The 23,348-nt window shown below is 50.7% G+C and overlaps 1 protein-coding gene across 1 annotated transcript in view; it reads right to left on the bottom strand.

Moving 5' to 3' along the window:
• Window positions 1-22,960, bottom strand: part of LOC120861184 (interleukin-2 receptor subunit beta-like) — a 42,703-nt gene extending 19,743 nt beyond the window's left edge. The window contains exons 1-2 of the mRNA XM_040236838.1: window positions 22,837-22,960; window positions 22,288-22,504 (exon numbers count right to left, since the gene is read on the bottom strand). Coding sequence (XP_040092772.1) covers window positions 22,288-22,504; window positions 22,837-22,924 — 305 coding nt within the window. The 5' untranslated portion in view covers window positions 22,925-22,960. The remainder of the gene's footprint in view (window positions 1-22,287; window positions 22,505-22,836) is intronic.
• Window positions 22,961-23,348: the final 388 nt, after the last annotated feature.

The following is a 23,348-nucleotide window of genomic DNA, read 5'->3' as shown; positions in this document are numbered from 1 at the left end:
GCTGTGGCTCCTGCCTGGGGACCCCACTTTCACAGGAGCCGTGGGGCATGTGTATTTGGGCTCTTCTGGCTTCTGTGTCCTTTGTGACCATGACATTTCCACCCATCACAGGGCTGCCTCTTCTGGAGATGCCAGACCCTGTGCTCACCTCAGCCGTGGCCTCTACCAAATGCTCCCTCCCCCTTCCTCTGTGCTTCAGCTCCCAGGTAACTTCAGGGCCTCATAGCAGCCTTCAGACTCCTGCACCATCTTCTCCCCAGGGACCCTCCACTGACTCCACATTGCAGCCCAGGTCCACCCTGGGACCCCGTCATCACCCTGACTTGTGCCAGCCAGACCCCCTTGCGGCCACCACCCCTTCCACTCTGCAACAATGTCCCAGTTTGCATTGAGTCCAGCTGTGTCTGTCAAAAGAGAATTGAAGAGCGTAACAGGACCCTAAAGTAAGAGAGCAAGTTACTTTTCTTTCACATAAAAGCCATCCAGGGACTTCCCAGGTGCTCCAGTGGTTAAGGGTCTCCCATTCAGTGTGGGGGACACGGTCAGGGCACTAAAGATTCCACATGCCACGGAGCAACTAGGCCATGTCCTGCAGCTACTGAGCCCACGAGCCACAACTAAGACCCGACTCAGACAAATAAACAACTAACCATTTTCTTAAAAGTCGTCAGAGGAAGGCTATTGAGGGCTGGTGGAGGGGCCCTATGATGACATCAGAATCCTCAGCTCACTTCCTCTTGCTACTGGGGCATCCCCAATATCTTTCTTCTATCTCGTGGACCAAGAGAGCAGTTTAAGCTCCATCCATCACACATGCATTCCTGCAGTTGGACAGTGGAGGAAGAAGCAAAGAAGGACATCCTCTGCCAAGTAAGGACCTTTCGCCAAAGTTGCCCTAGACACTTCTAACTTACCTCCCATTGGCTATAACTGAGTCACATGACCATTTGTTCGCATTCCACCATGAGTCGCCTGGTTCATCAGCCATTCCAGCACCAGCCCTGAGCAACTCATGTCTCACGCAAATCATGACATTCACATAGAAAGTGATTTCCTGTTCCTGTTCCTCACCAGCAAGGCTCCAGGGGAAGCAGCTGTCCGGCTCTGCCTGAGGCAGTTTCCAGAACACAGGTGTTTCAGGGCTAAAACTAGGACAGAGCTGGCCACCCCACTGCCAGCCCACTCTTCCAGACTAACTCAACTGGATGATTTAAAACTGATTCTTCCCGGAACCCCCACCCCAGCCTGATTGGACCCAAGATACACATCACTTGCTTATTTCGGGTCGTGACTTTCTGTTCAGGTGTCTGCACTGGGAGTTGCCTGAGAACAGGGACCATGTTTGATTCACCCAGACTGTCCCAGAGCCTCGAAAATGACCTGACACACAGAGGTGTCAAGCTGCAGGGAAGGAAGGAGAAAAAGGAAAAGGAAGAGAACGGAGGTTTCCAAATCTCTAATGCGCGAAAGGACCCAGAAGTGGCAGATCAGAAACAACGCAGAGAATGTCCATATTGGAAGCTTCAGGAGGCTTGCCAGGGCTTCCCTGGTGGCTTGATGGGAAAGAGTCCACTTGCCAGGGAGCACCGAGGCAGTCCCTGGTCTGGGCAGATCCCACCTGCTGCAGGGCAACTAAGCCCGCTTGCCACCGCTGTCAAGCCTGTGCTCCAGAGCCCGGGAGCCACACTACAGAAGCCCGTGCTCCTCAACAAGAGAAATCACTGCAGTGAGAAACCTACGCAGCACAATTAGAGAAAAGGCAGCAACAAGGACCCAGCAAAGCCAAAAACAAACAAATAAAATTCTTTAAAAAAAAAAAAAAGGAAGAGACAGTTGTCTACAGAGGAGCTACCCACGTCCGAGGTCAGGTGCGGCGGCCGGGAGGAGCTACCCTGTGTCCGAGGGTCAGGGCCGGTGGCCGAGAGGAGCTACCCCGCATCCGAGGTCAGGGACGGTCGGGAGAAGCCACCTCGCGCCTGAGGCCAGGGGCGGTGACCCTGAGGAGCCACCCTGAGCCCGCAGCTGGGAGGAGCCATTCACGCCCGAAGCCAGGGCCCGCACCCCGGGAGGAGCAACCCGAGGAGCAGTGGCTGCAGGCGCAGGACGGCCTAGAGGAGCTATCCCAGGTTGAAGGTCAGGAACGGTGGCGGTAAGGAGATACCCCTCATCCAAAGTAAGGAGCAGCCATGAAGAGATACCCCCACGTCCAAGGTAACAGAAACCCAAGTAAGATGGTAGGTGTTGCAAGACGGCATCAGAGGGCAGACACACTGAAACCATACTCACAGAAAACTAGTCAATCTAATCACACTAGGACCACAGCCTTGTCTAACTCAATAAAACAAAGCCATGCCTGCGGGGCAACCCAAGACGGGCGGGTCATGGTGGAGAGGTCTGACAGAACGTGGTCCACTGGAGAAGGGAATGGCAAGCCACTTCAGTATTCTTGCCTTGAGAACCCCATGAACAGTATAAAAAGGCAATATGATAGGATACCAAAAGAGGAACTCCCCAGGTCATTAGGTGCCCAATATGCTACTGGAGATCACAGGAGAAATAAATACAGAAAGAACGAAGGGATGGAGCCAAAGCAAAAACAATACCCAGTTGTGGATGTGACTGGTGACAGAAGCAAGGTCCGATGCTGTAAAGAGCAATATTGCATAGGAACCTGGAATGTCAGGTCCATGAATCAAGGCAAACTGGAAGTGGTCAAACAAGAAATGGCAAGGGTGAACGTCGACATTCTAGGAATCAGTGAACTAAAATGGACTGGAATGGGCGAATTTAACTCAGATGACCATTATATCTACTACTGCGGGCAGGAATCCCTCAGAAGAAATGGAGTGGCTATCATGGTCAACAAGAGAGTCCGAAATGCAGTACTTGGATGCAATCTCAAAAACGACAGAATGATCTCTGTTCGTCTCCAAGGCAAACCATTCAATATCACAGTTATCCAAGTCTATGCCCCAACCAGTAACGCTGAAGAAGCTGAAGTTGAACGGTTTTATGAAGACCTACAAGACCTTTTAGAACTAACACCCCAAAAAGATGTCCTTTTCATTATAGGGGACTGGAATGCAAAAGTAGGAAGTCAAGAAACACCTGGAGTAACAGGCAAATTTGGCCTTGGAATGCGGAATGAAGCAGGGCAAAGACTAATAGAGTTTTGCCAAGAAAATGCACTGGTCATAGCAAACACCCTCTTCCAACAACACAAGAGAAGACTCTACACATGGACATCACCAGATGGTCAACACAGAAATAAGATTGATTATATTCTTTGCAGCCAAAGATGGAGAAGCTCTATACAGTCAGCAAAAACAAGACCAGCAGCTGACTGTGGCTCAGATCATGAACTCTTTATTGCCAAACTCAGACTTAAATTGAAGAAAGTAGGGAACACCGGTAGACCATTCAGGTATGACCTAAATCAAATCCCTTATGATTATACAGTGGAAGTGAGAAATAGATTTAAGGGCCTAGATCTGATAGATAGAGTGCCTGATGAACTAAGGACTGAGGTTCGTGACACTGTACAGGAGACAGGGATCAAGACCATCCCCATGGAAAAGAAATGCAAAAAAGCAAAATGGCTGTCTGGGGAGGCCTTACAAATAGCTGTGAAGAGAAGAGAGGCGAAAAGCAAAGGAGAAAAGGAAGATATAGGCATCTAAATGCAGAGTTCCAAAGAATAGCAAGAAGAGATAAGAAAGCCTTCTTCAGCAATCAATGCAAAGAAAGAGGAAAACAACAGATTGGAAAGACTAGAGATCTCTTCAAGAAAATTAGAGATACCAAGGGAACATTTCATGCAAAAATGGGCTCGATAAAGGACAGAAACGGTCTGGACCTAACAGAAGCAGAAGATGTTAAGAAGAGGTGGCAAGAATACATGGAAGAACTGTACAAAAAAGACCTTCACGACCCAGATAGTCATGATGATGTGATCACTAATCTAGAACCAGACATCTTGGAATGTGAAGTCAAGTGGGCCTTAGAAAGCATCACTACGAACAAAGCTAGTGGAGGTGATGGAATTCCAACTGAGCTGTTTCAAATCCTGAAAGATGATGCTGTGAAAGTGCTGCACTCAATATGCCAGCAAATTTGGAAAACTGAGCAGTGGCCACAGGACTGGAAAAGGTCAGTTTTCATTCCAATTCCAAAGAAAGGCAATGCCAAAGAATGCTCAAACTACCGGACAACTGCACTCATCTCACATGCTAGTAAAGTAATGCTCAAAATTCTTCAAGCCAGGCTTCAGCAATACGTGAACCGTGAACTTCCAGATGTTCAAGCTAGTCTTAGAAAAGGCAGAGGAACCAGAGATCAAATTACCAACATCCACTGGATCATGGAAAAAGCGAGAGAGTTCCAGAAAAACATCTATTTCTGCTCCATTGACTATGCCAAAGCCTTTAACTGTGTGGATCACAAGAAACTGTGGAAAATTCTGAAAGAGATGGGAATACCAGACCACCTGACCTGCCTCTTGAGAAATCTGTATGCAGGTCAGGAAGCAACAGTTAGAACTGGACATGGAACAACAGACTGTTTCCAAATAGGAAAAGGAGTCCATCAAGGCTGTATATTGTCACCCTGCTTATTTAACTCATATGCAGAGCTCATCATGAGAAACGCTGGGCTGGAAGAAACACAAGCTGGGCTCAAGATTGCCAGGAGAAATATCAATAACTTCAGATATGCAGATGACACCACCCTTATGGCAGAAAGTGAAAAGGAGCTAAAAAGCCTCTTGATGAAAGTGAAAGAGGAGAGCGGAAAAGTTGGCCTAAAGCTCAACATTCAGAAAACGAAGATCATGGCATCTGGTCCCATCACTTCATGGGAAATAGATGGGGAAACAGTGGAAACAGTGTCAGACTTTATTTTTGGGGGCTCCAGAATCACTGCAGATGGTGACTGCAGCCATGAAATTAAAAGACGCTTACTCCTTGGAAGAAAAGTTATGACCAACCTAGATAGCATATTCAAAAGCAGAGACATTACTTTGCCAACTAAGGTCCATCTAGTCAAGGCTATGGTTTTTCCTGTGGTCATGTATGGATGTGAGAGTTGGACTGTGAAGAAGGCTGAGCGCCGAAGAATTGATGCTTTTGAACTGCGGTGTTGGAGAAGACTCTTGAGAGTCCCTTGGACTGCAAGGAGATCCAACCAGTCCATTCTGAAGGAGATCAGCCCTGGGATTTCTTTGGAAGGAATGATGCTAAAGCTGAAACTCCAGTACTTTGGCCACCTCATGAGAAGAGTTGACTCATTGGAAAAGACTCTGATGCTGGGAGGGATTGTGGGCAGGAGGAGAGGGCGACGACAGAGGATGAGATGGCTGGATGGCATCACGGACTCGATAGACGTGAGTTTGAGTAAACTCCGGGAATTGGTGATGGACAGGGAAGCCTGGCGTGCTGCAATTCATGGGGTCGCAAAGAGCTGGACACGACTGAGCGACTGAACTGAACTGAACTGATGTGGAACAATCCCCAGGATGTGCCAGTGGGTGAAAACAAGCCAAGTCCAGTTCGAAGTGTGCAGTGGAAGGGTGTAACTGCATGAGCGTGTGACTGTGAGAGGACATGTGCCAGGGTGTGGGTGTGTGTTTGTGAGGGTGTGTGTGTGTGTGTGTGGGTGGTAGGTGTGAGTGCCTGATGGCTGTAGGGTGAGTCTGTCTGTGTGTGAGAGGGTGTGCGTGTGTGAGGGGGAGTGGGGTGTGTGCTTGTTGTGCATTTGTGAGAATGTGTGTGCAACTGAGTGTCTGTTGTGTGTGTGTGTGTGTGTCTGTGACCTGGCAGGTACAGGCACCGGGTTGTTCTGGAACTAATTCTGAGGGACTGAATTTACCTCAGGGAGGGAGCTGGGAGACCCAAGAAGCAGTGGAGGGTGGGGAATATTTCCTGAATAACCTTTGGTAACTTTTGAACTTTGTTTCATGGGAACATAATACCTATTTAAGAAAATGAATAAAATAGGAATCAGAATTAAACTGTAAAAGCCTGGGACCTTTGGTGGAGGCTGAGGTTCTCCTCCAGGGTCACCAGACACCAGACCTCCTGCTGCTGCTGCTGCTAAGTCGCGTCAGTTGTGTCCGACTCTGTGCGACCCCACAGACGGCAGCCCACCAGGCTCCCCCGTCCCTGGGATTCTCCAGGAAAGAACTCTGGAGTGGGTTGCCATTTCTTGCTCCAATGCAGGGAAGTGGAAAGTGAAAAATGAAAGTGAAGTCGCTCAGTCCTGTCTGACTCTTAGCGACCCCATGGACTACAGCCCACCAGGCTCCTCCACCCATGGGGTTTTCCAGGCAAGAGCACTGGGGTGGGGTGCCATTGCCTTCTCTGAGACCTCCTGCTACTCCTGTTTAATTCCAGCCTCTACAGAGGAACGCTGGGGTCACCTCCCTGTGCCGATGGTGCCTAGGAAGGGAAGCGTTTTGTCCACAGTCACACCACTCCTCACCGCTGTCTCCTGACTGCCAGGCCAGAGTCCTGCTATGGGGACAGTCAGGAAAGCTCTGAGGACACTTTGACAGCTCCCACAATGGTTTCCCTCCCTTTCCCGTGAGAAACAGGTAGAAAAAAGATCTTTTCACTTATTCTTATTCTTAAGAGGTTTCACCAAGATCTGTGATCTTTCTCAGAAGACAATCTAGGTGTTGCAGCGAGGAAAGAGGACGTGTGATGTTTGCAAAGTGTCTGTGAGAAGTTCCTCTCTATCTAGAGGTTATGCTTACTTGCTTTTCTTTTCTGGGTGTTTTTATTAAGGAATGGCAAAACATTTAAATGTCCCTTCGCTTAGATTGTCCCCAGCTGTCAGTACTGTCTACAGTGTCTGCTTGGAGGTGAGCAGTAAACAGGGTCAGAAGCTCACCCAGCTCTGGAATGATGGCCCCAGTCAAGCCTGGCCACAGGGGTGGGAACCCTAGATGGCTGCCTCCACCCCGAGAACGGGAACTCTGAACTCCTCTGAGCAGTGAAGATGCCTGCTTCAGGCTGTAGGCAGGGGCAAGGTGAGGCAGATCTGGCTACCACCTGGCCCAGGATCATACAGAGAGACTGTGAAACCTTCCCCTGGCCCTTGATTCTTGGCATCCTGGTATGTGGGTCTCATTGCCACCTCAAGGATCTAAACAAGGTGGGACTGAGAGAAGAGAGGCAACCATATTTTGGCAGATTCTGAAACTACCACAATGAGGGCATAGAAAAGACCATGAGTCTCCTTCAGAACAAAGGGGCTGAACTGAGCCAGATGAGGGGGCGCTCTGGGCAAGTGCAAAGCCACGAAAGGTGTTGGGCCAGCATCGAGGATTCATGGAGAAGGGCCCCTCTGGGTGGCACTCTGGGAAGCATGCTGGTGGGAGGAGGCCCTGTCCTTACTCCCCCACACCTGCAGCTCGAAGCTTTGCCAGCTGTGTGCTCCTACAGAGGCTCCACCAAGTTTAAAACAGGCTTCTCTTGACATCATTTTTACTCACTCAGGTTCACAGGCCCACTCGAGGGCCACCCCAGCTGTATTGTAGAGATATCAGGGATCAAGTAGAGTTTTCGGACAATCGGCATTTCGCTAAAATACATCCAACTCCCTTGGCCTCCCAACATCAAAGACTTTTCTTTGGGTGAGGGAGGTGGCCTTGTCTCCCCCTCACTGTGGGTTTGGGTTGGGGACCCCAACTCAGATGAAACAGGGGCCAGACAGGAACCCATGCTTGAGGCTGGCAGGAGGAGACCATGGTAAACTGGGGTCTCCATTGCTGTGGGATGGCAGATGGGAACGACGGCTCAATACTGCCAGGAAATTCTCAATTTTCATAAAAAGCAGAAAACTGAGAATTGTTTTTTTAAACGTGAAATTCTCTTACTTAATATAATGGTCATTTATTTTAACTTCAACCCACAGCAAGACACCCACCACCAGGCCTGCCCCAGAGAGAACACACTGCCAGCCACGAGGTGTGAGGAAGCCGACTTTAGGAGGGAGGAGTGGGGCTGACGGCTGACAAGGACCCTCTGTTGGGGATGTTTCTTCTTAGGTACTGGCCGGATATTTATTTTTCATCGTGGTCACACTGCAGCTTTGCAAACCTTTCCTGTGTTTGTGGTGTTTACCTCTTTAGGAGCCCTGGGTCCCAAGCAACAAGCTCAAGCTTTACTTTCTCGGTCTCCCTTGCAGCGGGGGCAGTGAGCACGTGATCGGGCTCACCCATTCAGGAGTGTCTGCTGCAAACCTCCCTCTGGATGGGAGCCAGGGATGCGGGTTAGGAGGCAGAGAACTCCAGGAGGCTGGTGAGGGTGACAACAGAGCATTTCAGAAACTGTACCCCTCCAAGCCTGGTTTATAGAGATTCTTGAGCTGCAGAAGATCCTGAACCAAATGCTTTCCTAACGAAAGCGGCCAGGTGGGGTCTTTGGTTTGCATTTGATATTCCTGACTGACACAGGCGCTTTGAAGCCAGGCAGGGTGGACAGTCACTTAGCATGCAGATTAAGACTCAAAATCATCTTTAATTTCTAGCCCCCCACCCCATCCCAGGCTTGGTGGCTCAGACAGTCAAGAATCCACCTGCAATGCGGGAGACCCAGGTTTCATCCCTGGGTTGGGAAGATCCCCTGGAGAAGGGAATGGCAACCCACTCCAGTATTTTCACCTGGGAAATTTCATGGACAGAGGAACCTGGTGGGCTGCAGTCCATGGGGTTGCAAAGAGTTGGGTGATGGCAAAGTGGGAACCAAGTGAGAGGGCACAAGAGGAGTGTGTCTGTTGGGGTTTTCTCTCTGCTGGGGCCCTTGGAATAAAATCTGTGTTGTAATGCGGATCTGATGTCCAGGCGTGAGCACTAGCTCTTGAGGGCAAAACAGGGGGGTTTAAGACAAAAACCTGCCTTGTGTTCTCCAGTTGTAGGTGACTCTAGAGAGGCAGTCACAGCTGGATGTCCTCCTAGCCAATTCCATGATTGAATGCCTGGGAGGCCCATGCACACTCAGTGAGCTGGCTGACATCAAATCTCTCTCACTGACTGGTTTCCACTTTGGGTGCTGGTTAATAAAGAGACAGCCTACCGGAGGCCCCCATGTTTGGTGGGTGGCTGGTTTCGCTTTCAGGATGAGTTAGACTCAGCCCGTTGTGAATCCTCCCACTGCACAGAGTCACAAACCCACCCTGACTTGTCTGAACCAGATCAGCACATGCTCTGTTTACCAATTCCTCCTTCCCTGGGGAAGGCCTGCACCCCCTCATCCCTACCCGGAGGGAGTTTCTACCACGTGCCAGGGGTTCTGGGCAGGGCCAGGGCATGTGTGAGGGTGGCAGGGAGCCTCGAGCACTGGCTGACCCCCTTCCACATTCATGCGCCTCCTCACACTCTGCCCAGCAGTCAAACCACCAACACCCCCACCCAACACCGGGCTGGAGCTGAGAACACATGTATCTTCGCTATGATTCTGCTTCATTTCAGTCCTGTCCCCCCTCCCAGGCCAGGGCGCCTTCCAGGGGACACAGGCTGGGAATTCAGGGACCTGGGTTTGAGTTCCAGCAGCGGCCCCAACCCCTGAGTCACACGTCCTCCCCTGGGGTAATCACCATTCTAGGGCTGCAGACCACGGGAACAGGCTGTGGCTAACTCAGGCAATACAGAAATGAAAGGATCTGGAGTGGTTCCCAAGACCAAGACCTCAGCGGAGCAGATTCCAGACCAGCTGCAGGGACCTGGCTGCGAAGATGCCTTCAAGGCACCAAACTCCAGCTGTCTCCTAGCCCCATTCCACTCCTCTTCAAAGAGTACCATTGGCTATGATGAGGTCAAATGGCCACCCCTTGGCTGGAGAGGTTGGGTGGGGTACTTTGATTGACAGCTTGACCAAGATGTCGTCTAATGCAGAAGGTTAATCTCCAAAGATAAATGAGTGATGTTACCAGAAACAGGGGGCCAGATGATGCTGAATAAGCAAGAACCAAAAGGGTCAGACCACTCCTCTTTGGGCCCAGCCTCCCAGCCCTACAAGGACAGGATCAGGTCAGACAGATTCTTCCAGGAAAGGCATCCTCTGATTGGAGGAATCCAAACCGGGCACCTTGCTTTCCTGCTGGGGTGGGGTGTAGGAGGGTGAAGGAGGAGCCACAGGGTGGTGGGAGAGGCTCTTCTCAGCCCTCAGAGGGGGCTTCTGGCATGAGGGTGCATTGCACACCCACCCTGAAGCCTCCCTATTTAAGAGAGAACCAGGCAGGGTCAGGGCAGCTGCCTGAGTGGGAAGGAGGGACGCTTACCCACATGGGGCTTAAACCAGTGACCTTGATCTCATGGGCCCCAGGGAGTTCATGAGCTAACTTGAAAGCAGCAAAGGATGAAGGGCCCCAGGCTGCATTACCCCATCTCAGGGCAAGGCCGGAGGAACGCTGTGTCGTTCCTCGGGGCCTGGAGCTGGGAAATAACCTAAACTGGAACTTGGTCAGCAACTGGCTGTACTCGCCAGGAGGCCCTCGCCTGCTCCAGACTGAGGAAGGTGATTTGTATACCCACTTTTCATGGGTCACCAGATGGCACCCTCTGGAAACAACCCTATTAGGTAGAAAACAAAGACCGTGGGATGAGGGAGCGAAGGGAGGGGCAGGTCTCCAAGGCACAGCTGAGTCAGATGCTCAGCCATCCAGGCCCCCAACAGAGAGCTCTCTGTCTACAGCCTCTTGGCTCACCCATCCCCCAACCTCCACCTCTTCAGACGCACCCAGGAACCCCAGTCTCACCACCACTGTCCAAGCCGGGACTCGAGGACCAACCAGGCCTGGCCAGTGCACCAGAGTCCGGGCGGGGTAGGGGGGCCTGGGCAGAGCAAGGAAGGGACCAAGGGGCACTTCCATCGAGAGGATGTGGCCGAGGGCTTCGGGCCTGCGGTTCCAGGCAGAGCGCTGCTGGCCCCTGGCTGAAGTCACCTGTGCCCTTCCTGCAGGAAGCAGGGGGCGGCAGGAGTGGAGGGGGCAGGGGAAGCTGTGAGGTGTGTGGTTTAGACTGAAGCGCACACTGGGGTGAGCCCGGACACTCAAGTGGGTGGGCCTGGTGAGCTGCTTCTGCCACCAGGCCCTCTTCCTGTGTCTCTCTTCTCAGCTCTGTCCTGAAACCTGCTCACTAACACCTGTCCCTCCTCAGCGCCTTCAGCACAGACCACCAAGAAGGTTCAGAACAGCCCACCTCAGACAGAAGAGGCACCAGCATCACCAAGGCTCCAGAGAGCAGAGCACCGGGAAGGTACACCGAAAGAGGCCAGAAAGTCCTCAGAGCTCCTCTGAGGCACCAGGAACCAGTGCTGATGACACTGCCCCGGTCCCCACCGTGCTCCAGGCCCTGTTCCTAGTTTACGGGTGTTAATTCCTGAATAGGCCAAGTGTGGTCAGATCCAACAGCACCAGCATCCCCAGGCGCTCGTCAGAAGCGTGGGGTCTCAGGTCCCGCCCCAGACTGAATCTGAATCTTAACCAGGTTCCCAGGTGATTGCTGCACACAGGAAAGTTTGAGAAGCATCATATTAATTCATTTAATCCTGATAACAGCACTTGGTACCTCAGACAGTAAAGAAAGCGCCTGCAATGCAGGAGAACCGGGTTCAATCCCTGGGCTGGAAAAATCCTCTGGAGAAGGGAGTGGCTACCCACTCCAGTATTCTTGCCTGGAAAATTCCATGGACAGAGGAGTCTGGTGGGCTACAGTCCATGGGGTCACAAAAAGTCAGACATGACTGAGCGACTAACACTTTCAGGTAGGTATTCTCACGATCCTCTTTTACAGATGAGGAAACTAAGGCACAGGTTAAATAGCTTGCCCACGGCCACACAGCGGGGTTAGTGCCAGGGCTGGGACTTGAACCCAGACCATCTGGCTCCAGAGGACATACTCCTCACTGCCTTCGGAATGAGAGGACCATGGGGATTCCAGTCACTGCTGGCCATTCGGCGCCTGTTCTACCTGTGCTGGCCTACCTTCCAGAACCCACTCCAGCCTTCCTGCTATTTTTCTGTGCTCCACCTGTCTAGGGAGAGTCTGAATCATGGTTTTCTTAGGCATAGAAGGTAAGAACACCCACCAATTCCATGGACCATTCGTCAAGCATGTGTCATCCTGGGAGTTACGACCCTTACAAAAGATGCTCAGGATTCAAGTCTGCCTCCGAGAGTCCAGGGCCTAACAGAAGAGACAGAAGACAGGAATGGTCACATGGGTGAATAAAACGTATCTGGAGGTGTTTAGACACTCCCTGCGTGGCTGCCTCTTTAAGGCAGACCGCAGGGAGGAGGAAGTTTTGAGCCAGACCTTGAAGGCTGAAATATCTAACACAGGACAAGGGTCAGAGACCAGCTTGAGTGAAGGGGCAGAGGAGGGTGTAGATACAGGTGTAAAGTGGCCTGTGTGGCTGAAGTAGGTGCATGGAGCTTAGCTTAAAGCATCCCCTGCTCCAACCCTCAACTGATGCCCAGCTCCCCTCCACAGCCTCTCACCCAGAGTGCCCAGACTCCCTTGAATGCCCCACTATGATGAGGAGACCACTCCTTCCTATAGCAGGAAGCCCAGGCCATCTCTGGTGTGCCCACAGATATGTTCATTCTAGCCAGCACACCTGTGTACAGGTAGATGTCCTTCAAGCACACCTGAGCCGTGCAGATCCAGCTGGTCCTGCTGCTACCTAGGAAGTAACAGATGCCTAAATACCCAAGACATCTGCTGTACTAGACAGGCCCCACCCCTAGAGCCTTGAAGTCCTGGCTCCGTGGGCCTTAGCATCTCGACTCCACCCTGCTTGGAAGAACCCTGAGGCTGGCATGGCCACACACACAGTAGGGAGCCCTCTGGACGGTGCTCTTTGCTGAAGGCGCTGAGCATGTGCAGGTAATAAACACAGCCTGCTTGTCCTGGGCTGGAGTGACGCTGACGTGAGGTCCCCCTACAATGCCATTTAACACCCATTGCAGCCACAGGACCTCCCTCCACCATGACTACCACTAGACATGAGAACACCCAGGGCTCCCTCGTAATCGGGATCTGAGCTCAGATCGGTGACACTAGCGTCCAGTTCTGAGCACCTACACAAGATTCCTTCCCTCCTTCCCCTCATTGCCCACCTCCCCCTCACTTGCCTCAGTACTTTGCACACAAAGGGCACTCAGTAATTGCTTTAGAACGTTTGAGTTTAGGGACTTCCCTGATGGCTCAGCGGTTAAGAATCTCCCCGGCGTGCAGGAGATGGCCACACGCCATCCCACATGCCAGAAGCCCGCATACAGCACAGGCCGCAAAGAAAGATCCCACGTGAGGCAGGAAAGATCCTGCATGCTGCAACTAAGACCCTACAGAAGTGAAATAATAAATAAATATTAAAAACAACAACAACGACAACAACAGCAACGAACACGGAGTTATGGGCCCAGAAGTTGCCACCAGGGGGCGATGCGTGCTGCTGCCCAGCCTCCACCTTGGAGGGAGGTGAGATGAAGGCAAGGAGAGTGGCCCAATGTGGACAGTGCCTATTTCTGCCCTGAAGAGGGCAGATGCCCACAGGACAAGACAGGGAAGCAAGCAGGGCCCGTCAAATCCAGGCAGGCGGCATGAGGGGAACACAAGGAAAGAGAAAGCCAAGAGAATGACCCACAAAAGATCTTGAAGACTCTCAGATCTATCCTCTCCCTGTAGAGATGGTGAGCCTGGGCCTGGACAGGGGCAAATGTCAGCCTTAGGTCACACAGCAGGGTGGAGGTTTAAACCCTGCCCTCCAGCCTCCCAGAACCCTTCGTCCCACTTAACCCCCAGATACAGAGAAGGAAGCTTAACTCAACCGATCCCTCACCTTCCTCTAGTTGATACAGATCAGAAATGGGTTCCTGAGACAGCCCCAGGCCCCAGCCCCCTGCTCCTGCATCTCTTTCCCAAACACCCTCACCTCCGACCCTAATTACCCAAGGATTCACAGTCCTGCAGCTCTTGCTGTGACCCACCTCCTCAGCCGTCCATCTCCCTGGTTCTGCTTATCTGGCCATCATTCTGTCCCCCAAGGACCACTGCCAAGCCTTTGGGCTCAGCTGCTGACCTCTTAGAATGAAAATCAGATAATATCCTGTCCTTGCTTGAACCCCTGCCCAACAAAGGCTTCCCGCTGCCCATATGATATAACCTCACCTGCTCATCCTGCAAGTCTCAGCCCTACTGCCCCTCCCTCAGCCCCTGGAAGGCTCTAAGCTCAAACCTGCCGGACCCTCACCGTGCTCCGTCTGACCTCCTACTGCAGTCTTCCCAGACCAGCCTCACCCCATCTAAAGCCGATATATGCCTATTAAGTCCTGGCATCCACCTGTCTCCCCAGAGCACTCACTCTCATTTTTAATTGATTGGACATTGGGGAAAGATTTGCTTGGGATCTGTCCTCCTGGCTGGACTGTGGCTCCTCAAGATCACAGGCCAACTCCATGGAGTCCCACAGCTTCTCTGGCAACTAAAGCCCTTTGTGACTCAGGGAAGGTGCTCAGATTGTAATTGTTGAAAGAACTGATGGATGGAGGTGACAGCTTATGGTGAGCAGTCTCGAATTCGTGATCTCTGAAGGAGAGGATTTCGCTTCAGGACCGAAGACATGGCTCCAGTCACTCAGAGCTTTGCAAAAGTTTCATTACAGTGAAAAAGAGATGGAGAAAGCTTCTGACATAGACATCAAAAGGAGGCAGGGAGCACCTCACTCACTAGTTCAGATGGGGCTTTATATACTTTATCAATTGGTTAGTAACAATAGATTAAAAGAATGTTTCAAGGTTTTTAAAGTCTTACTAGACCCACTCCCATAACATACATTTTAGGATAACAGGATTAGCCTGAAGGTTCTTGTTAAAAAGGAGAAACATATCCTCGAGCAAGATACATTGTTGTTATATAATAATTAGTATAGAACTTAAGGAAAAACATACCCTTCTGGCTCAGACGGTAAAGTGTCTGTCTGCAATGCAGGAGACCCGGGTTCGAGCCCTGGGTTGGGAAGATCTCTTGGAGAAGGAAATGGCGGTCCACTCCAGTACTATTGCCTGGAAAATCCTGTGGACAGAGGAGCTTGGCGGGCTGCAGTCTATGGGGTTGCAAAGAGTCGGACACGACTGAGTGACTTCACTTCACTTCAGCAAGATGAGTTATTTTGTTGTGTAATCTTTCAGTTCAGTTCAGTTGCTCAGTTGTGTCCGAGGCCTCCCTGTCCATCACCAACTCCCAGAGTTCACTCAGACTCACGTCCATCGAGTCCGTGATGTCATCCAGCCATCTCATCCTCAGTCATCCCCTTCTCCTCCTGCCCACAATCCCTCCCAGCATCAGAGTCTTTTCCAATGAGTCAACTCTTCGCCTGAGGTGGCCCAAGTACTGGAGTTTCAGCTTTAGAATAATTCCCTCCAAAGAAATCCCAGGGCTGATCTCCTTTAGAATGGACTGGTTGGATCTCCTTGTAGTCCAAGGGACTCTCAAGAGTCTTCTCCAACACCACAGTTCAAAAGCATCAATTCTTCGGCGCTCAGCCTTCTTCACAGTCCAACTCTCACATCCATACATGACCACTGGAAAAACCATAGCCTTGACTAGTTGGCAAAGTAATGTCTCTGCTTTTGAATATGCTATCTAGGTTGGTCATAACTTTTCTTCCAAGGAGTAAGTGTCTTTTAATTTCATGGAGGCAGTCACCATCTGCAGTGATTTTGGAGCCCCCCAAAATAAAGTCTAACACTGTTTCCATTGTTTCCCCATCTATTTCCCATGAAGTGATGGGACCAGATGCCATGATCTTCGTTTTCTGAATGTTGAGCTTTAAGCCAGCTTTTTCACTCTCCACTTTCACTTTAGCTCTGGGCTTAAAGAAAGTTAGTATTAGGCAATCTTTTTAATTGGTTTTAATTTAGTTGTTATGATCATTTCCATAACAACTCAGAGCTTAAGAAAAAAAATAGTCTTATGTAACTAAGATGAAGGAATGTAGAAAAAAACATTTGTTCCTTTCTCCTCCTTGAGGGCCCTGGACTCCTTATCAACCTACCTAAGAATATCTCTCTCAGAGGGATGGATGGATGAGGGATGTTGTTCAGTCGCTAAGTCACATTCGACTCTTTGCAACCCCATGGACTGCAACACACCAAGCTTCCCTGTCGTTCACTGTCTCCTGGAATTTGCTCAAATTCATGTCAATTGAGTTGGTGATGCTATCCAACCTCTCATCCTCTGCTGGCCACTTCTCCTCCTGCCCTCAATCTTTCCCAGCATCAGGGTCCTTACCAATGAGTTAGCTCTTTGCATCAGGTAGCCAAAGTATTGGAGCTTCAGCATCAGTCCTTCCAATGAATACTGAGGGTTGATTTCCTTTAGGATGGCTGGTTTTGATCTCCTTGCATTCCAAGGAACTCTAAAAAGTCTTCTCCTGAACCATACAGTCTCAAAGCATCAATTCTTTGGCACTAAGCCTTCTTTATGGTCCAACTCTCACATCCGTACATGACCACTAGTAAAACCATAGTTTTGACCATACGAACTTTTGTTGGGAAAGTGATGTCTATGCTTTTCATACACTGTCTAGGTTTGTCATATCTTTTCTTCCAAGGACCAAGTGTCTTAATTTCATGGCTGCAGTCACCACCCACAGCGATTTTGGAGCCCAAGAAAATAAAATCTGTCACTGCTTCCACTTTTTCCCCTTCTATTTACCATGAAGTGATGGGACTGGATGCCATGATCTTAAATTTTTTGAACATTGAATTTAAAGTGAGCCTTTTCACTGGAGGATGGAGGGATAGATGGATGGATTGAGACAAAGATGAAGGATGAAATGAAGGACGGTCTTGGCATTGGGTTGAGAAAGGTTCTATTCACCCATTCATTAATCTAACAGTGATTTACTGAGTACCTACTGCCAACACATGCTGGGCACTCTGGGTGTTACAGAATGCATGGGACTTGAAATCTGTCTAACTCAAGGAAATATCTCTTAGTATGGGAGTAGGGCAAATATGCAAATAATAACAACAAAGGGAGGGTGTCCGTACAATAACCATTGGGTTAAAATTTCACAACTGTCCTAATATCAAATGATAACAGTAAATACTATGTTTGATTCTAAATATTTCAAGGTTTTATCTAAATAAAGTAACAATGCGGGAAAAAAAATCATTTTTCAGACTATATAGGCAATTTTGTCTTTAGAAAATGTGGTCATAGTAAGTATAAAATGCATAGAGTAGGCCAGTTCAAATAAAACATATACAGAGAGAAAACAAAACAGATCCTTGCTTGACTGAGCCAAGAACGGAAGACCTTTTAGCTATCTTCTAAACCTTCTATATACGCCCTTAACCTTCTAAAATTCTAGACTTGTACTCATTCAATCAACAAATTTTTATTGAGTACCTACTATGTAGCAGCTCTTTTCTAGGTTCCTGGACTATAACAGTATAGAGTTTACAGTCTGGTGGGAGTCGGGGTCAGGGGAGACAATAGCAATGGGTGGGCAGAGACAGTAAATGCAATAGCCAAGTAAATTTCATAAGAAGGGGCTTCCCTGGTGGCTCAGAGGTAAAGAATCCACCTAAAAGTTCAGGAGACACAGGTTCGGTCTTTGGTCCTATAAGATCCCATATGTCTCAGAGCAACTAAAAGAAATCAAAAGTTTGAGATTTCAGGGTAGAGAGAGTGGAAAGAATCTCACTGGCCTCACACTAACTCACAAGCCCACTGGCAAGTCCCATGCCCTCTCTGAACCCGTTTCCGTCTGTAAAGCACGCCCACGTTACCACCCTGCAGGTCCATCCACTGAGTTAATGATGGTCAAAGGGTGCCATACCCACACTCCAACGCTGCCCCAGCAGCTGCCCCCAGTCCCTGCCTCCTGCCCAGGCTGCATCCCCACCTCAGCTCCCCATCAGTACCTGCAGGGACTGTCCTGAAGGCCAGGGGCTGGCTCCAGTGGCTCCAAACCTCACAGCTGCCTAGCTGGGGCTTGGCCCGCACCTGAAGCTCATATTCCATGCCTGGAGCGAGATTCTCCAGGGAGATCCATTGCTGGTTCTGCCTGAGGGTCAGTAGCGGGGCATCCTTGGGCAGAGACAGGGCTGTCAGACCAGAGGGGTCTGCACTGCCCCCTCACTTCCTGTGGCAGGGCTGGCTGAGAGTATGAGCAGAGCAGTGCCTTCCTTTATCCCTTCCAGCCCTCCACCCTGCACTGTCCCCCACTCCTACAGAAAGGCTCCCCAACTAGCCACTTGTAGGGGCCCCAGGAATCAGGGTCTTCCTGAACTCCTCCTCCTCTCTCAACTCCAGTATCCAAAGCCATCTGTCAATCAGCTGGTTCCACCTCCAGAACCTATTCTGGACCCTTGCCTCTTCCCTCCACTCCTTCCTCCTGCAGGTCTGAGCTCCCACAACCTCCGAGCCCCGTCCAAGGTCTCCCTCCTTCCCTGTGCCCCACACCCCTGGGCTCTGCTGCAGGCTCTTCTCCACTCAGCCATAAGGAGGGGTTTCCCATAGACCTCTCCCTGCTCGGCGTCACCTTTTTTGCTTTTTTTTCCAGCGTGCCAGACACACAGACCGTGTTTTGCCTTTGCAATGGTTTTTTCCTCTGCCTGGAAGACCCTCCCCAGATCCTCAAAGGCTCAATTCCTGCCTAAGCCCCAGATCTCAGAAAGGCTTGATCACATGAGTCTGAAGGAGCCTGGCCCAGGCCTTCTCAACTGTGTTATCACAATGAAATCTCATGAGAGTATGTAAAAACATCGCAGAGTCTGTTCCTATGCCCCATGCGAGTTTCCTCAGAGGCAGCTTGTCAGACTCTCCCTCCATTCTCGCTCCAGCATCCAGCACGTAGTAGGTACTCAGGGAATGTTTGTTGAGTGAGAGAGCGAATAAAGGAATGGGTAAGTGAATGAGTGGTAGTTCTACAGTAAATAATTTGCTGCATGCAGGAGACCTGGGAAGATCGATGGAGGAGGGAATGGCAACCCTTTCCAGTATTACTACCTTGAGAATCCCATGAACAGAGGAGCCTAGCAGGCTACAGTCCCTGGGGTCACAAAGCATCGGACATGTCTGAGTGACTAACACACAGTGAATGAGTAAGAGATCAAACCCCATGGACGTGGACCACACTGGATTTGAAGAGGGAAGAGTGGCTGCCCAAGGCCTCTGGAATCTTCAGAGGGGGAGTCATCTGCCTCTTGACTTTGTAAATCTTGCCTTGAATACGATACCAGCTGGACCCTTGGGGTGTCAGGGGACCCCAGAGGGAGGTGGTGGGGGGCAGTTCCAAGGAGCAGCAGGGGTTGATTAGGGGCTTCTGTGGCTTTGCTGAGATGAAGGACGGATAGGGTGCCCAGGACAGGGAGGAGTTAGGGCAGGTGGGACGGAGCCAGGTACTCACCTCGCAGCTGTGGTCGCCTTACCTTAACCAGGCCTTGAACTCCACATCGTTTTGAATGTAGTGGGATACTTGGGAGATGGTCCAGGTTATGTTGCACCTCTGGGTCTCTATGTGGACAACTTGGAGTGAGTGGGGTGGAACCAGACGAACTGGAGACAGGAGAGAGACAAAGGCAGACAGAACAAGCTTGGGGGGTGCCACATGCTGATGCTGAGATGAGAAAGCTGAGCCGAGCTGCCACCTCCAACTTTGTACCTGCTGTTCCTCCCTGCTGGCATTCTCTTTTCCCAGGAATCGGCAGGTTCCTACTCAAATATCACCCATTCAGAGAAGCTTACCCCACCCACCCACCACTATGTCCCCATCTCTTGTTTCATTTTTCTACCTAGTACTTATCATCATCTGATATATTAAATATCTACTTCTGATTTTTTATTCGTTTTCTGTCTGCCCCATCAGACTGAGCTCTCTGAGGGCAAGGATTTGATTTTCTCGAGTATCCTTGGTGCCTGGAACATTACCCAGCACATGGTGGGCACTTGATTAGATATCTGTGGAATGGATGAATCGAGCCACCCTTTCTCTGCAATCAGATTTGATCAAAGAGATTTACCTGGATCATCTCATTATTTTAATTCTACTTCATCACTCTTATATGATTATAAGACTGTATGATTCTGAAGTTCAATTGATCTTAATTTTTATACTTCTGAGACTCTGTAGAACTCCACAAATAATAATTAGCAAATGTTTATTGAGCAAGTGCTAAACAATTTCTGTATCTTGGCTTATAGACTCCTATAGCAACCATGCTTTTGGTGTTGTTTAGTCGCTAAGTTGGAGAAGGCGATGGCACTCCACTCCAGTACTCTTGCCTGGAAAATCCCATGGATGGAGGAGCCTAGTGGGCTACAGTCCATGGGGTCGCTAAGAGTCGGACACGGCTAAGCGACTTCCCTTTCACTTTTCACTTTCATGTATTGGAAAAGGAAATGGCAACCCACCCCAGTGTTCTTGCGTGGAGAATACCATGGACGGGGGAGCCTGGTGGGCTGCCGTCTATGGGGTCGCACAGAGTTGGACACGACTGAAGTGACTTAGCAGTAGCAGCAGGGGACTTCATCCCAAGTTCAGGAGGCAGTGAGTTGGAAGCTGATAGGGGTGTGGAAGCTGATGGGGAGAGACTAGTGTTGGGTGATGCCAGAGGGGAAGACAGGGAAGGAAGTGCCCACCCTTCCCACCCCACGCAGGCTCCACCCTGGAGTCCTTACTCACTGTAATCAAAGGGCTTAATCCTGGGTCATCATCCTCCTCTACTTCCCGCCTTCAGAGCACATCACCATCAATTTCATGACATCCACTATGGTCAGTTTCTGAGCTTGCAGGGGAAGGAGGCTGGGGATATAACTGCCAGTAGCTGGTATGGGGATGGAGAAGCTGCTGGGATATGGATGGCAGGGGAAACCATGGCTGTAATAAGCTGGACACTCTCCCTGATATCCTCCATCTAAGGCATGGCTCTGACTCTTTATGAAAAGGGTCAGATAGTTAATATTTTTGACGCTGCAGGTCATATGATCTCTGTCACAACTATTCAGTGTTGCCATTGTTGCTGTCCTGCAAAAGCAGCCATAAAAACAAGAGAGCAAATGGGTGTGGCTGTGTGCCAATAAAACTTAATTTATAAAAGCAGAGGAACAGAGCTTTTAATTTATTTTTAATTTATAGGAGCAGAGCTGAGCAGCTGACATCTCAATAACCTCGGATCCCTCCGCCCTGGGTCAGTCATCTGCTCTCCCTGGATGCTACCTCCTCCTCCTGCCTCCCCAGCCCAGGAAGCCCACTCTGCCGCAGCCCCTGACCACTGGGTTTGCTGGCGCCTCCACCAGAAAGATGCTCCTCTGCACTCACTGCCCCCCTGGCCACCCCTCTCAGCTCTGGTTACTCACTTCTGGAGGATGTCCCAGGACCAGGTTGCATCCCCAGGATTCTGGCTTCACTGGTTGCAGCTCAAAGGTGTGGTTTCACTGTTTTGTAGGAAAAAGCACCTCTCTTTGAAGAAAAAGAGGGACCCCCTCAGAGCTGGCCTCAGGAGGGTCCCCATGCAGCATTACTGTTCTAAGCCTGGGGTTTATGCCAACCCAACCTGCACCACTTCCCTTTGTGAGCATCTCTCCCTCCCAGTCAAGCCCCAAGGCAGTGAAAGTGTCCAGAAACAATTTTGTTCAGGGCACATGACCCTTCCCACGTAAAGCTCTCCAAATTCTTCCCATAGGGCTGAGGGTGCAGACGATCCTTGACAGGCCCTCCAGAGCCCCTTAGAATCACCACCCACCTGGGAGCCAAGGTCAAAGCTGCCCTGCTGGCTGCTACCAGCTGGATGTTTGGATCAGTGACCCTTCACCAGTTCCTTCCCAGCTGGCAGGTTCGTTCCCCCAGCCTCTCCCCAGTCCCCTGTCCCCACAGCTGCCCTAGGCATCTCACAAAATCCCAGGATATTTAAAAACTTTGGGGAACCCCATTCGGTCCTCCTTGCCTCTAACATCGAGTCCATCCTCGGCGTATCAGGCGAGCAGCCCAGTGTCCCCAAACTACCTAGTCTGGCTCATGCCCACACTTGCTACTGCACCCCAGATCACACACCCCACTGCAACTCAGGCTCCAGAAGTGTAAATATCTGACCCCCCAGTTCTTCCAGACTCCTGTGACACCAGCCGTCTGTGGGTCTTATTAGTCCAAAATTCTCAAAGTGCGGAGTTCTTGGAGTCTGAGAGCTGTTAGTAGGATTTCAAGAGTGTAAAGCTCAGGATGATACGACCTCCATGCCCTGTGGTTCTGTACATTTGCCCGTCAACCCCACACGCACCTCGGAGGCTGACGGCTGTGCAAGTAGCAGGTGGTGGCCCGCAGGCCCTCATCATGGTTCCAGACGCAGGAGACGTTGGCTCTCGAGTTATAGAAGCATGTGATGTTGGAAGCATATGCCGTGAAGATGCAGCGTGTGGGGCTGGCTGTAGGGCACCCATGGCCTTCAAGGGTTCGCCCGCCACTCCTGTCCCTACCAGGTGAGGAGATGCTCAGTCCTGGTGGGCAGAGAAAGGGTTCGTGGGTCCGCTTCAGAGAGGACAAAACTGAGTCCCACAGCCCGCAAGGACCCCCAGACTGATCGAGGCAGGGCAGAGACAAGAAGACATTGTCTTCCTGGGATTCGGAGAGGCCCGTGGGTACAGTGTAGATAGGATGGTCGAGGGAGAAGGTAGATACCCGGTCTCTGGTCCCATTGGCCCCGTCTTCCACCTTCTACCCCTGCTGATGGGGCTTCTGCCAAGAATCAGGGGTCTCAGAACAAGTTCTAGAAGGGCCTTGGCCTCCCTCCTGAGGGAAAGTCCAGCTCTGCAGATGCCAGGGTCCTCACCGTTCACTGCTGTAGATGCCTGAGGGATGGCCAGGGGCAAGAGGAGGACGAGGAGGGGCAGACAGCAGGACAGAGCCGGAGCCGCCATCACATCCACGGGTGGGGGCTGGGGAAGGGAGCCCTGGATGGAGGAAGAAGGGGAGAGGGCACGAGTGAGCAGCCAGCCACCTCCTCCCCCACCCAAGAGACAGGCTGGGCACTGCCCTCCCGAGGTGCACCTGTCGGCTCCCCACCATGCCAGCCTCAGGGCCTTTGCACCTGCTGGTCCTGAAATCATTTACCTCAGTTGGGACTCAAACCCACGTGACCAGGACTCGAACCCAGTCAAAATCCACGGTACCTGTGTTTAGGCCCTAATGAAGCTCAGGTTCTTGATGTCGCAAGAATAAGTATAGGCCATCTCAGAAGGCAAGTGCAGACAGGAAGTGTGGTGTGGTTAGTTTTTATGGACTGGGTAATTTCATATGCAAATGAGTGGGAGGATTATTCCAACCGTTTTGGGGGAAGGAGGT

The sequence above is a fragment of the Oryx dammah genome, unplaced genomic scaffold (assembly GCF_014754425.2).
Source record: "Oryx dammah isolate SB20612 unplaced genomic scaffold, SCBI_Odam_1.1 HiC_scaffold_11229, whole genome shotgun sequence".
NCBI classification, from domain to species: domain Eukaryota; kingdom Metazoa; phylum Chordata; class Mammalia; order Artiodactyla; family Bovidae; genus Oryx; species Oryx dammah.
Note: the sequence above shows the minus strand (reverse complement) of the source record. Positions and strands in the feature narration are given on the sequence as shown.